General features: G+C 39.0%; 1 protein-coding gene across 1 annotated transcript in view; it reads right to left on the bottom strand.

Annotated features, from left to right (window-relative positions):
- Positions 1–5,909, bottom strand: part of TPO (thyroid peroxidase) — a 67,522-nt gene extending 61,613 nt beyond the window's left edge. The window contains exon 1 of the mRNA XM_009887928.1: positions 5,747–5,909. Coding sequence (XP_009886230.1) covers positions 5,747–5,909 — 163 coding nt within the window. The remainder of the gene's footprint in view (positions 1–5,746) is intronic.
- Positions 5,910–14,263: the final 8,354 nt, after the last annotated feature.

Below are 14,263 nucleotides of genomic sequence, written 5' to 3'. Positions count from 1 at the left end.
ATCTGCTGAAAGAGAAGAGGGCAAAGTTTAGTGGCTCGAGAACAACCTTAATTTTTTGAATCCAGGATTCATATATTGCCTACACACCAGTGTAGATAATTTGGATGAATATCTTGCTGAATGTATCCCCTTTGTTCTGGGTCTTCTGTTAGCTGCCGGTCTTCAGCTATACTTTCTGCCAAAAGGATGTCAGACCTCTCTGCCCAGCAGTGAAACTGCACGCATCGATGACTGTCTAAACACGGAGTACAAGTCAAGTATAAAACAGTCCTTAAGCTAAACACCACTCTTAAGAAAAGCAGCAGTGAACCTTAACATATTAATAGTAAGTTTTAGACTCATTCAATTTGTTATATTCCCAAGATTTGAATCTACACATGAAGAACAGCACTGTATCCATGTTCTTAAAAGTTAAAGACCTATAAAGTAAATCTCTGAGTTGTTGATAAAAGATAAATTCTGTTCAAGGAAATACCCTAAAGCAATAGAATTCCTGATTATTCACACATATGAATTTCTGCAGACCTACTATTGTATTCAGAAATATTAGCCCATACTTAAAATATTATGCAATTGCAACTGATGTTTGATACAAGGAACAGACACACTTCTATAACGTCAGAACAACTCTTACGTTTGCACTCTAACAGCCTGCAGCCCTACCGGCCTCTCTGAGGTACCATCAGTTCTTACAACTATTGGATTAGAATGAGAGACCTTCAAGATAAATCTGTGCAGCTGCGGGAGCTATTTTTGATAGCAGATTACACTGTTTTGTAATATTTAGTGGCAATCTCAGGCTCTAGCATGACATGAAGGACACTGTTAATATGGAAGTCTAATCTATAATAGAAAAATTAGTCTCTGAACTCTTCTGGCTATTAAAATTCCAAGAACAGTCTTTTGCAAAAGGAGAGGTAAAAAGTGCATATAGCTGTACAATGCTCCAACAGAAGTAATTTCGCTGAAATTCCAGCTTAATATCATACAAACAACAGCAATTAGTCTCATTCTAGTTAGTTCAGCAAAATGTCACCAAGTCAAAAAAATGCAAGAAAATGTGAAAGAAAAGTAGTTTACAAGGAGAGATCAATTTTTCTAGGTTTCATCAATATTGTGACTTCTAGTCATTTTAAGTACTTAGTTTTTTTTCTAAAATTAATTCTATTTCATTAGAAACATTTTTTCCTGTTATTCTCTTTAGTTAGTGAAGACCTTGCAGAGGGCTCTGAAGCCAGAAATGGGATGAAGAAAGTGAATAGGTAATGATCATTTACTGCCTATTCCAGTACAGAATGAAGGGTCAAGTAGGTGGCAGATTGAAAACAAACAAAAGAAGGCAATTATTTAGAGAATACATAGACAGGGGAACAGCTTGTGTCAAGATGCTGTGGCAAAATAAGTTTATATGAGTTCAAAGAAATGTTTTGACAATTTTGTGGAATAAAAATATATCAAGGCCTAAAAGAGTCAAGATTTGCATCAGAAACTCCCTCAATCACAAATAGATTATGACTGGAATTTTTATTGTTCTTCTTTTACAGGCTTCTCTCAGCAATAGCTGTTGCTTTTTGTCAAATGCAAAATACAAAGCTAAATGGTTCTTAGGACTAATTTCTATGGTTTATGTTTAGACTTGAAGCTCGGTTTAACTGCTATATATAGCTGTCTTAAGTTAAAGGATAAATTATAAGTGAAAAAATATATGTACATATAGTGGACAAATAGTTCTATAGTAAATAAATAGTTCAGATAATATTTCAGTCTTTTTACAACACAGTGAATAATAGACTTGGGGAGGGGAGATTATTTAATTGTCCTCAGGCTCTGTGATTAAATTGTTGTCACATGACTGATAAATAGCTAAAAAGATCAGGAAATAAACTGAAGTAGGTCGGTAAATAACTAAATGGCTGTTCATAGTAACTAATAGCATCCAGATTACCAGTAAGTACTATAAGCAAGGAAGGAAAAGAAGAGCTTTGTACCTTTACTCCTGCAACAAGTAGGTTTGAAAAAGGAACAAGCAGCTTGCTGATCTGGAAGAGTTTGATGATCTGTGGCTAAATAAACTGTTTATCTGGATGACTATGTGACCAGTTTTCCAAATGCCGTGGTTGCTCTCTAAAATAACATATCTGCTTTTGCAGATTAGTTACGGACTCATCCTGAAGAAGAAAGGTTGTCCCAGGCTGATATTCTTACCTTTCCTTAGGCTAATGGTTTGCTTTGGAGTAAGCTCAACAGGATTTGGTCATTACATACTAGTTTTAGTGTATGATGCTGAAATCATGTTCTCAGATAAATTATTTTTCTCAGAAACGTGTGGAGTACAACATGTAAATAACTGGGATTACTAAAATTCAATGAACATTAACTGAATAAATCTACAGACCATAACATTGTCTTGTTAAAATGTTGATTTAAACCCAGCTGACATTGTATCTCATGCAAGCAAAAAACATATAAAACTCAAGTTACAGGAAATATTCCTAAGAATTTTTTTAAATATGCTGTGGTTTATTATACTTTTTAATAAATCCAGAACAAGACTCTGTAAAGGTAAATTTAGCTGCAGAGTAGAGTCCACTCAATTTCTTGTGTCTGAATTCATGCCGACCCTGTATATCACTGTTTGAAAACTTTGCCTTAACTAAAGAGCAAATTATGATTTATGTGGAAGAATGTGGAACAGATGAACAATTTTTAAGGTCTATAGAAGGTCTGAAATTCAGTGGCTTGAATCACAAACACTTTTCTTTTTAAAATGAGACAGAAAATAAATCTTTCATCTTGATAAAGCACTGATTTCAGACCAAACTCAATATCTTTCAGACAGACCATTTTAATGGCAAGCTTAATGGTGAGATTTCTGCCTTGTTAGAATGTGTGCCCTTTTTGCAGAGACCACAGTGGTATCATATAATGAAGTTTATGTCTTGGATTTAAGGATGGAAGGTAGATACATCAGATGCCATGTAGCCATAAAGCTGACCGAATACTAGCAAGATAACAAGCATGATCTTTTTTTAACTTAGCAGAAAACAGGAATTGATTTAGGAAAATAAAAACAATAAGCACATAATACAATTATGGCAGACCAATTTTAGTATTCTGCCTGCTGTGAATGAGGCTCTCAGCATGGTTAGTGACAAATCCACAAGAGGATTTAAGATTCGAGAAGAAAAATTGAGAGGTGACAGTAGAGTGAGTCATTGCCATACTCAAAAGTGTCCACAGATGGCAATTGTTCCTGTCCTCCTTCTGCAGTGCTTTGAATGAGTGGAATATTGTCTAAATATTTCTATAGTCGGAACCATGGTGGGAACCGTGACACATGTATCTCTCACATCAAAAGCTCTTTGGTAGCAGTAAGAACTGGACTAACGTCTTTCACCTCCTGCCTCCCAACACCAAGTTACCGTGAAAATCCAAGCAGTGGCAACACGTTTTCATTTTGTACCCATCATTTGAAAGAAAGAAAAGAGGTGGTGTAGTCAAAGTGCTCAAGAAAAGGACATGGACACCTATAAAAGGAGCAGAAAATCATGGCTGGAGAGACGCTCTGCCTTGAAGTGAGCAGTGCAAATGCTATACCATGAAGTATGTTATATGGTAGTTGTGTGTTCTCAGTTCTTCTTACAAGCTGGATCAGGTGTCTCAGTATGACAGCATCGGCACGTCCCATTCTGAAGAGCCTTATTCTCTCTCCACACTGTCCAGAAAGCCTGGGTTTTTCTAAGCTGGATAACTTTCCCAAAATTAGGCATTACACCTGTCAACACTGTGATATGGAAGCCCTCCTGTGGGCACAAATGTTCCAACAACTTGGAGTAGCAGCGTTTGAATTCCTCCTCACAGTTAAATGTTTTCTGTTGGTCTACTTTTGTGAATTGCTTGGTAGGTTGCATTTTCCCAAGCGTGGCGCTGACTTTCCAAATTTATTATTTCATTTTCAATTAATTTTTTGATTAATTCAAAGATAAAGGCAGTGGTGGATACTAACACAGTAAGAAATCGTTTCAGAGGTGGAATTGTCAAACAGTTTGGGGAAAGATGAAAGAGAAACAAACAGACAGTGAAAAATTAGTTTTCTACTCAGTAAATCAAGTAATAAAAGAATCTCTCAAGATGGCCACCAGCTCATTAGATGGATTGTTCACTAGACACATCCTACATTATAAACACATTTTGTTAATTGAAAAACACATTTTAAATCTAATGAGATACTCTTGAACTGTTTTCATCCAAGTTCATATTCACTCAAGCAAATGAGTACGCTTCTGAATTAATCTCCAAATTTCCATTAGTCTGTCACAAATCAGGAAAGTAAATGATCTGAAGAAGTTAAATGAAACATTCTTCATGAGTGCCGATATTAAGAGGTCACACAGCCCTACCGTCTGGGACATTTAGTGTTCAAGTGAGCCTTATGACTGAGTAACAAAAACATCTTGGCTATTTGACGTCATGTCAAGGTTCCACAAATCTTGAGCTGTTATTTTTAATGCCCTGCTGAGTTTGAAGCATTCTGCTGCTAGAGAAAGTATGTTTTAGAAAACTCTCAGACTGGACAAACGAGATGTTACAGCATTCTTAACTTTATGTAACATCCAGATGAAAAAGGCACATGAGAATCACCAAGCACGCAGCATTAAATAGTAACTAATAAAAAGAATGAAACCCATCATATTTAAATGAATATTAATGAGAATCAACACTTTGTAAACAATTAAGCAGAGGTTACCAAATAGCTAAAAGAACAGGGAAGAGTATGTGTGTGAGTGTGTATGTTTTTTTACGTACGTGTGTATATATATATGTACACGAAATTACATAGACATAACAAAAGAACTCATTTTTCACTGAAGTCTTCATACCTGAATTGAGGCAAAATTAATAATAGATGCCATAGTAGACTGACAAATCCAATAAAACTATTTTAATGCAGCCAAATATAAGGCAATGTTTTTGGAAATAAATTGTGCAGATGATATACACATCATAAGAGAATTGTGAAAAGCTGTGATTGAGGAGAGAAAAAAAGACATAAAGGAATCATCAGTGATTCTCAACAGACCTTTCAGGTTAATGCTCTGGCAAGAGAAAATAATGTGTGCCCCTGAGATGTAAAAGTAGAATTAAAAAAAAAAATAAATTAATTTGGTGTCAATGTATGGAATTGATAACACTACTACAAGTTCATCATGTCCACTCCTGAGGTCTGGAGGCTGTGAGTAAGCTTTAACAATCTGAGGCTTAAAGCACTGAATGTGCTTGGTTTGCTGAGGAAATGCTGAAGAGTGACATCTGATGTGATTAAGCATTTACACTTGGAAAAAACACCCTTATGGGGACCAAGTTTTCAATTCTGCAAAAAAAGGTATAAGAAGATACAATACCTGTGAGCTGTACCGGAGTTAAACAACCTTGACCATGAAACAAAATACAAATTGCAAGTAGCAAAAAAAAAACCCCAACAAAACTTGAAAGAGGTTAGAAGGGTGTGCAGTGAGGAAGAAAGAGAAGAAGGAGAACTTTCTGCACAGGGCCCTGTCCCCCTGGGCACGCCTTAGTTCAGGGCTCTCACGTACAGTTTCCTTCGGTACCAGTGACCCGTACTGTAGCAACAGCTCTGTGTGAGACGGAGTACCAAATCCGAGAACTGACAGAAAAGAACACCAAATTTGTGCCTCCCCCCATCTTCTCACCACTCCTCCCACAGACTGGTAGCTAAAGCCTTTACCCGCTGCCCTTCCCATCTTCCCCAGCCCATGCTCCTGCCCGGCTTCCTGGCCCTGCTCTGCTGGGGGCAGCAAGGAGCTCTGGCTGGGCAGCCCACCATCAGTGACCACCCCGCTGGCTGATTTTTTAACCGCCAGGTTAATGTAGGGTGTATAATGGTACATAGGCAGTTAATTATGGGCAGTCTGGGATGAGGGCTGGCCTGGCAGATCAGCAACATGTATATTGCTGTAAACCACTAGGACATTTTGCATACTGCCAATTAGAAAATACCTAAATGTGTTTTTTTCTAATAATGTATCCCTTACTTCTTCACTTATGCAGTTGATCCCTGATGCACAAGGTAGCCCTTTCTTAGCTGACAGAAAAACAAATCTGTGCACTAGTCAGATCAATGGTATTTGACAGCAGAATTGTTTGCCTTCTGAGACGATCTCAGTTCCCATCAGAAATAATGAAATTCGTGATAATGAGAAATAAACACTTGGGAGAAATGTCCTTCAGTGGAAAGCAACTTTTGCAGATGGTTTTTGGCAGCACACTGGCAACGCGTACCCCCTAAAAGAGCTCTAACCTTATGGTTTCATTACACTGCTGAATGTACTGAAAAATGTTACTGTAATATAAGTGCTATAAGTCAGTACCATGTTTTGTACTGCATAATTTTGCAGCATTTTGATACCCAGCTCTTCTTTATAGTTTTCAGTGATGTCATCAAGGATCAAAGAGTTTCTTCTCATTGAAAAGACACACACAGAAATGCCTTGCATCAGTTCAGGACACCAACACCATGTGGTGGAGCTTCTATATGAACACAGGATTCTCTGGAATGGAAAGCTGCTGCTGTACAGTAAATCAAATGCAATCGAGACATTATAGCTTTCATCTGTACTATTGGAAATCTCCTATTCAAATCAAGGTGGATGTAGCTAAACTGCCTGTAAAAAACAGTGCCTGGTCCATGCTAATTGCTCAGCCATGCCTAGCGGGGCTGTTCAGCAAACCAATGGCTGGATTGGGGCAAAATCCCATCAGAGACAATTTTCACAGTTTTACCTTAGGGATAATCATAATGCAGATGCCCAAACACTTCCTAATATTGTTTAATTTACTAGTATCAAAGTAATGAAAGGGTTTTCACTAGAGAAACAGCTGGGGGGAAAAAAAAAGGGTGCGCTCTACTCAATTTTTCAAGGTGATTGAATGTCATCAACATGGCACATAGAAGTATCTCAGACTCTTCACTGTGTGATGGAATAGACCCAATAATGTGCCCAGGCTCTGCTGATGGCAACTCTGTAGGACAAAATGAACTTCTCAGAGCTCTAACAGGAGGACATGATTAATCAATTTGGTGTGGGCATTCATCCATAAATAAGGGCACACTCTACAAGAGGACCAGCAGAAGCTTTGGGATGTGACAAATATAATGTAATACCTTTGAAGGACCATGAATGAGAAATCACTCCTCTAACTGCAGAAATTATTAAGCAGAGTCTGAAGTCGAGTGTATAACTCATACAGATGTGTTTATAATCGTCATATATCATTTAAAACCAAACAATATTATGACACCAGGTAGCTTTTCTTAATATACATAAATCTAGGAATGATGTCCATATTCTCTTCCCCCTGAGGCATGAAGAAGTTTAGATCCTCAGCTTCTTTCCAGTTGCTGCCTAACTGCACTAGCATCTAAGTACCTGAATTTGTGCTAACTCATCACATTTGTGTGCCTGTGCAACAGCGTAACTATCCAGCAGTGCGACACAGGGCATAAACAGCCCGTGATCTGGGGGAGGCGATACTCCTTCTCACAGGTTGTTTCTTCTCAAGTCTGTCTGTAACACATGAACACAGTGGACTACTGTCCCCTGTTGTCAAGTATTTGGGGACAGGGGAGAGCTAATCACACACAGGAAAAAGCAGTGGGGAGGAAACGATGATGCTGATGAGTGCAGATTGTGTGTTTCTTAGAGATTTGGCCACCAGAGAAGTATGCCTTTACTGCTCTGAATTAACTATCACTACTTGAGATCTCATCTCAGACAAAGACAAACAGCTTCATTTGCCGAGGCGGTGAATATGTCTGCTTTATCAAAAAGGTGAATTTTATGCAAGGTTGCATAAAAAATGTTAAATACTCCACTGCCATATCAGCATTAGCTTAACATGAGCAAAGCTCTTGAGGGATAGGAAGCACATCTTGGGGTAGTGTGATGTACTTTCACTGTCAGAGCGAGAGATCAGCACAGGCCGGGAAAGGCAGATGCAAGCAGGTTAGAACAAGGTAGAAGGTGGCAGAAGGAGTAGGTGTATTTTTTAAAGTGGGAACATGCAAAAAGCGTCAACAGCAATGGGCAGAAAAAGGCATAACTTTCCTGGCATTCTGCCTGTGCTGGTCGCAGTAATTATATGGCAGGAGGAAGCTGCCAGCAGCAATGTTTGTTTCCTGTGCAACAGCCAGGCTGTGGTATATGTAATTAGCAAGCAGATGGCTAGAGCCCCGTGGGGACCATAGTTTGTGACGACTTTTGCAGTCCACTGCTTGTGCCATAACATTCTTTTTAAAATAGTGCATGTGCCGGGTCTGGGTAATGGTTTAACAGATGCTTCATCTTGGTTTCAGGACAGCGGATGCAGGAAAGTTTCTCTGAGAACCAGGAAGGAGACATTCATGAAGCTATGGATGTTCCAGTATGTACAATTTCGCACAGGTGTACATATGCTCTTTTAGCCCCGAGAATGCCACGGACATACAGATTCAATCAGGGAGTTCAAGGAGAAGGAAGGTGCAGGGAACGAGGCTCACCTCTTCCCTTGAGAGCCCAGTACTTTATGGCTCATCTTTTACCGTGAACTGACAGGTTTGCGCAATTTTTAGACTGGAGAATTTGTATCTGAGATCTGGAGGCCAGATGCTGTTTTAGAAGATGCTGGAAGGTTGAACAGGCATGGGCACAATGTACCTTAGTTATATGGGCCCTCTTACAGAAATGTGAAAGGTCCTTCAGTAAGAGTATTATTAGTAACATCCTACGTCTAATAGTATTTTTTTTGTATTTCAAAGTATCTTGTATTGATGAACTACAATAGCTCTCGAGAACAAAAAGCTTGCTCAGAGGATGAAATAGGTAAGAACAAATTGACAAAGGACAGTTAGTCAAGAGGCTTTTGATATGCTTAGACACAATACTTGTGTAAAAATAAAGTTGTGGCCTCTCATTTAAATTCGTTTCATATGTCAGTGTTAACCTGACCTGTGTGTGTAAGCCGTGTGTAAGCCATTACGTTCCGGCAGTTCAGCTGTCTCTGCACCCTTTGCAGACTGCTCTGACTCTCTGTTTTTCCTGACTAGTTTCTGTTCAAACCCCTAGTTACTTTCTCCTCTTTTCTTTTCAGTTGAATTTTACATTCAACTCATTTATCCCCTGAAGTTTCACTTTTTCTCCATGTTCTCCACATTGGCCAAAGCTTTGAGGTCAAACTGTCTCACCCTTTCCTTAAAGTAAGTACGCATAATCCCTGAAGTGAATTGTATAGATTACAACAATTTGTGCTCTGAAAATAGGTAAGATTTAAATATTCTGGTCAAGAAATTCAAATACAAGTCCCTCTCCTTTTGAGGTCCTTCCTTCCAACCTTGATCTTCTTCTTGCAATTACCCATAATGTTATGGTTGTAACAAACTCTATCAACTCATGTGCATCACCAGGAAATGTCTTACCTCACAGCCCCGCTTTGACCCGGCTCTACTCAGTGTTTTTTCCATCCTGCTTCCTGCCCCTCCATCCCAGTGCACTCCTCAATATACTCAATGCTAACACCCGAAAGGGAACACCACTCTCATTCTCCCCCAAAGATACCAGCATTTGCCACTTTTCCAGGCCAGGACACCCCCCCTCCATCCCCTCCCTCACTTACCCTCACGGTCTTCATGCAGATGCCTCTTGCTGATCTCATATTTCTATTTCCAGTTTTCCCATCCTTTCCCATGCCCCCATCCTCCATTTGCTCCTCCTTTCTCCATCCGTCCCCCTCTCTATTTTCCTTCATATTCTTTGTTCCTTACCCTACTACTTCTGCCCTGAGTCTCTATTAACTGCCACGCAACCATTCTCCTGACTTCCATCATAATTTTGGATGTAACAGGGAAGGTCTTATATGCTTCAAAAACCATGGACAAGCAATGCTTCATGCTAGTTAGACAAATATCCTTTAAGCAAAATCCTTTGATTTTGTAGTGCTCCCTACCAAACTGTCAGACGGGTGTAGGTGTGCAGAAAGGACCTGGGGCTGCTGCTGGGTTCAGAACCGCCCGCCCTGAGAGAACAAGAAAAGACTGTTCTGCAAATCTGAGCTTGCTGTAGCTCTTTAGGTAAGAAAGGCTGGGCTTTTAGACCGGATACCTCTGGGCAGCGTAGGCAATAAGTATTTCATGCAGTGGGAGTTGATCACAGATCACATAGATACTGAACAAGTAATCTTAAACTCTTCTTGCTCTACTTTTGACACCATCACATAAAGTTCCCCCTTAAGATGCGCAAAAGCTGCACCTGAATCATGAAATGAGGCTGCATATGAACAACAAAGTCCAGCTCTCAGAAGAAAGAAAAGGCAGACAGCATCTTCCCTTTGAGTACTTAAAAATTAACCTACCCATTTCTCTGTCAGGTGCAACCCTACCAGTCCTGAGTTCATGGGCTGCAGCGACGTCTATGACCTGGTTTAATATAAGTGAACTGTGAAGAATGGTTCCCTTTTTTGGAAAAAGTCAGGAAGTTTACAACTAACAGAAACCAGTAGTAAAAATCATAAGAACAAAAGAACCATTATTACTTTAAAATTAGCCATTGTCTAAGCATTTTTTCTGCAGTTGAAAAAAACCCCCTTTTTTTTTCCCAATCAGCAGGAATTTTCTTCTCTTTTGAGCTACATACTACAGAAAATAATTCAGCTCTGTCATTCCAAGCATGAAGTAGAACAAACCGTCTGAAATAGTTAATATAATTTAGTGCAAAGCAATTACATTTATTGCCATGAGAACCACAATTTACTACCACAGGGAAGTGAAAAAGTCTAATATGTCATAGTAAAATGCAATTTAAGCTGCACATAAATGAGACCTTCTTCACATCTCTGCGTTTTTCTCTTTGGAAAGGGGACCAGAGCTCAGGATTACACCTCCCCAGATGATTGCCCTGCCTGCCGGGTTACCAAAGCTTGCACCTTAATCTGTGCTTGCTCTCCCTCCTCAGCAAATCTGCCTCCTCCCCTCGATAGCAGCACAACCTCAGCAGGAGGCCAAATCGTGCTCCCACTCACAGAGGCCTCTTGAGATGACGGAGGTAGCTTCAACGCTGGACCCAAAGGCTCCGGCACACACCAAGGCAAAGAGGAATAGAGTGTGGAGCCCCCCTGGCCACCTGCCCTGCCCCTCCTGTCCTTCCCGCCGCGACTCAGAGGCTGGCACAAGAAATCAGCCCCCTTCAGGAGCTGCTGGAGTTAGAATGCCACACTGTGACCCTACGATGCAAGCACACACTCTCCTCCGCTGCTTCTTCTCAGGGGCTACCCCTGAGCAGAGAAGGGGGACAGGCAGGAAACTGTACCATCTAAAACCCTAGCTGCTGTAGGAGCTCCCTTGTTACGTCAAGAGGCCATTTCCCCCTCTGGGTCCAGGGCTATAATCAACAGGCAGTTAAATAATGGGGTCACCCTGCCTCTCCCCACCTGGAAGTACCTATTTAATAGAAATGGCAGCTGCCATGTCATTGTGTGAAGAGATTGGTCTGACTGCTCTCTGAAAATGCACTATAGCACCGAACCTTTCCCTGGACCAAGCAGCCTTCCTCCTGATTGTTTTCCCTCTGCCTACATGGAGAGTACATCAATATACGTGGAAATTTTGGGTATTACGGATGTTTAAAGATTTACAGCCTTCAGATTTGGTGACAGACAGGAGACTTCTTCTGTGGTTGCTTTTTCAATCTCTACTTTCAGTTTAGTTGTCTAAGTCTCACTTGGGATACATTTTTGTGATACTAGGATACCTCTTGATTCAAAGACTAAGAGATGGGGTGACCGAAATGTGTTAACTACTTACAGGTTGTCTTTGATTGTACTGTATCGGCATTACCTAAGGAAGAAAGAAATCTCAGCTCCATTACTAGCACATGCTTTTTTTCTTTTATGTTTAAATTCAGGATTTATTTCTCATTCAGAATATATTCTCTTCTTCTTGAATTACTGTTATTTCCTTTAGGAAGAATTTCTTTCTACAATGAACAGTCCCTACAGGTGGATGATTCCATTATTAACAATATGATTATCACCTATATGGTGGTAAATGTGTTTTATTCTTAGAGGCAAGATATATTAGAAGACTTCAAAAAGCTAAAATTGTTTATAAAGCTTTTCTGAAGTCCTTTTTTTCGAACATATGCCCAGTAGAGTTGACAGTGATCCTAACATGTCACATTTTTGCTCTGTTAGCAAAACAAGGAACAAGTATTCAAGAAATCTCAAATTACAAATCTGAATTATGCCCAGCTTTGAAGAACGCAGACATTTTGCTGTTTAGCACCATTCAGTTCAGGATTTCAGCATTGATCTTTCACCAAAAGTAATGTATACCGTCGTCATTATGTCTCCCAGCAAATCTCAACTGGCTGCATTTAAACCATGGGAAGTGTCAGTGCTTCTAATTCCTTATTCCCGATTATAGACAAAGCCCAGACCCTGACTCCGTCTTGTCCCGCCTAAGTCTGAAAGCACTTGTTACTCTCTCCATACCTTGATTTCCACGGTGAAAACTGGTCTTCATGGCTGAAGGAAGCTGCTGTAGCCAGCAGGTCCCCTCACCGGTTGATCATGAGAAGGACTGCGGGCTGCATCATGGATCACACCTAGGTTTCATCATAGGAACTAGACCAAGCCAACGATGATTTATTACATGAAAGGTGAAATGTGACTAAGTCCTTTAGTGATCCAATTACAAGGCTATCATTTTTAAAAGTAAGAAACACACCAAAACACTGATGATAAAATATAAATGTCAAATAGCTGCTAACAAATCCCTTATATTTATTTCATACATGAGAAAAAACCACCAATGAGCAATAAATTATTTATTCAAAAACATCTATACAAAATAACACTCTTAGAGATAAACACTTTTACATTTTTAAAGTGCATCTCTTCATTGCTACAATATTTGATTTACTAATTTACACTGTACATTCATAATTTATAAAAAAAATAATTGGTGAATATTTTTTCCAGTCAGATGTTAATAACAGTGACAGGGAGCACATATTCCATTATAGAAACCACTTTTGAAGTGTGTACATATACAAACTATTCATATCCAGATGTAAAGACAGCACTGTGACAATAGCAAGAATATCACTAGAAAGTGGAATTACAGTATACTGGACAATAATAGGTTCTCTTGTTATAAAAGGTTATTTAAAAGTGCAAAATATATACACTCTGCCTTTATATTACTTTCTAGTTTACTCTTTACTACTTATTAAATCCCTTTCTGACTTCCTGAACTGAACAGATAAAATTACAGTAATTTTACACTATGTAAATCTACAATCATGCACATGTTGCAAGGCTGCATTTTCAATAAAAAGAACAAAAGCAAAGCTACACACACAAAAAATACTGCATTTCAGATGCCTTTTTTAGTTTGCCAACTGAAATACATAAAATGTGTAACACAATATATAATGAATACCATTTAGATGTGAGACATGATGAGCATGAAAAAATATTGTTGATTTTTCTTTGTTTGTTAATTACAGGATTACCTGTAAGTAACTCCCTATACCAGGATGAACACATTTACAGCATCATTTTGTCGCACAATATTTTGACCATCAATACAACCTTCCACTAACAGGGAAAGAAACCTGCAATATGCAAAAACTCATAGAAAATCAACAAGCATTTAATTGCCATGTGGCCAAGATGAACAATACTCAAACAGTGTCGATATGTCTGTATAGAATTTTGATATCTATTTAGGTTTGGGTCTATTATGAACTGCTGAACTATGCATTTTTAGGAGAGAGCTAGTGGACTGTCATGAAACATTTAGTAAGATATAGTTATTGGCTGCAATAGAGTATACCAATTCAAATGTTTTTCTTCTTAAAAAAACCCCAAACTTCTGAATTTATGTTGTGTAAAGCTTTAAAATTGAAAATCTTTTGCTAATTACTTGGCGTAGCTCACTTTTTTTTTTTTTCCTGTGCCAGAGACTTCAGTATGCTTGATCTTTCAAAATGTATGTCAATTACTGAAGAAAAGATGATCTTTCTCTTTCAACAAAGAAAGATTTACAGACTGGGAAAAAGAACTAATGGCAATTAGAGGGTAAACCTGAGTGTTAATGTCACCACTGATGATTTAATCCTAGAAGCCCTGAGTTTTTAAGGAATTCCACTGATCCCTCTGACTTTCAAAGGCATGGCTAGAAATGGTTTAAAACATTTCCTATAAAGTG

Source organism: Charadrius vociferus, unplaced genomic scaffold (genome assembly GCF_000708025.1).
Source record: "Charadrius vociferus isolate BGI_N301 unplaced genomic scaffold, ASM70802v2 scaffold156, whole genome shotgun sequence".
Taxonomy (NCBI): Eukaryota; Metazoa; Chordata; class Aves; order Charadriiformes; family Charadriidae; genus Charadrius; species Charadrius vociferus.
Note: the sequence above shows the minus strand (reverse complement) of the source record. Positions and strands in the feature narration are given on the sequence as shown.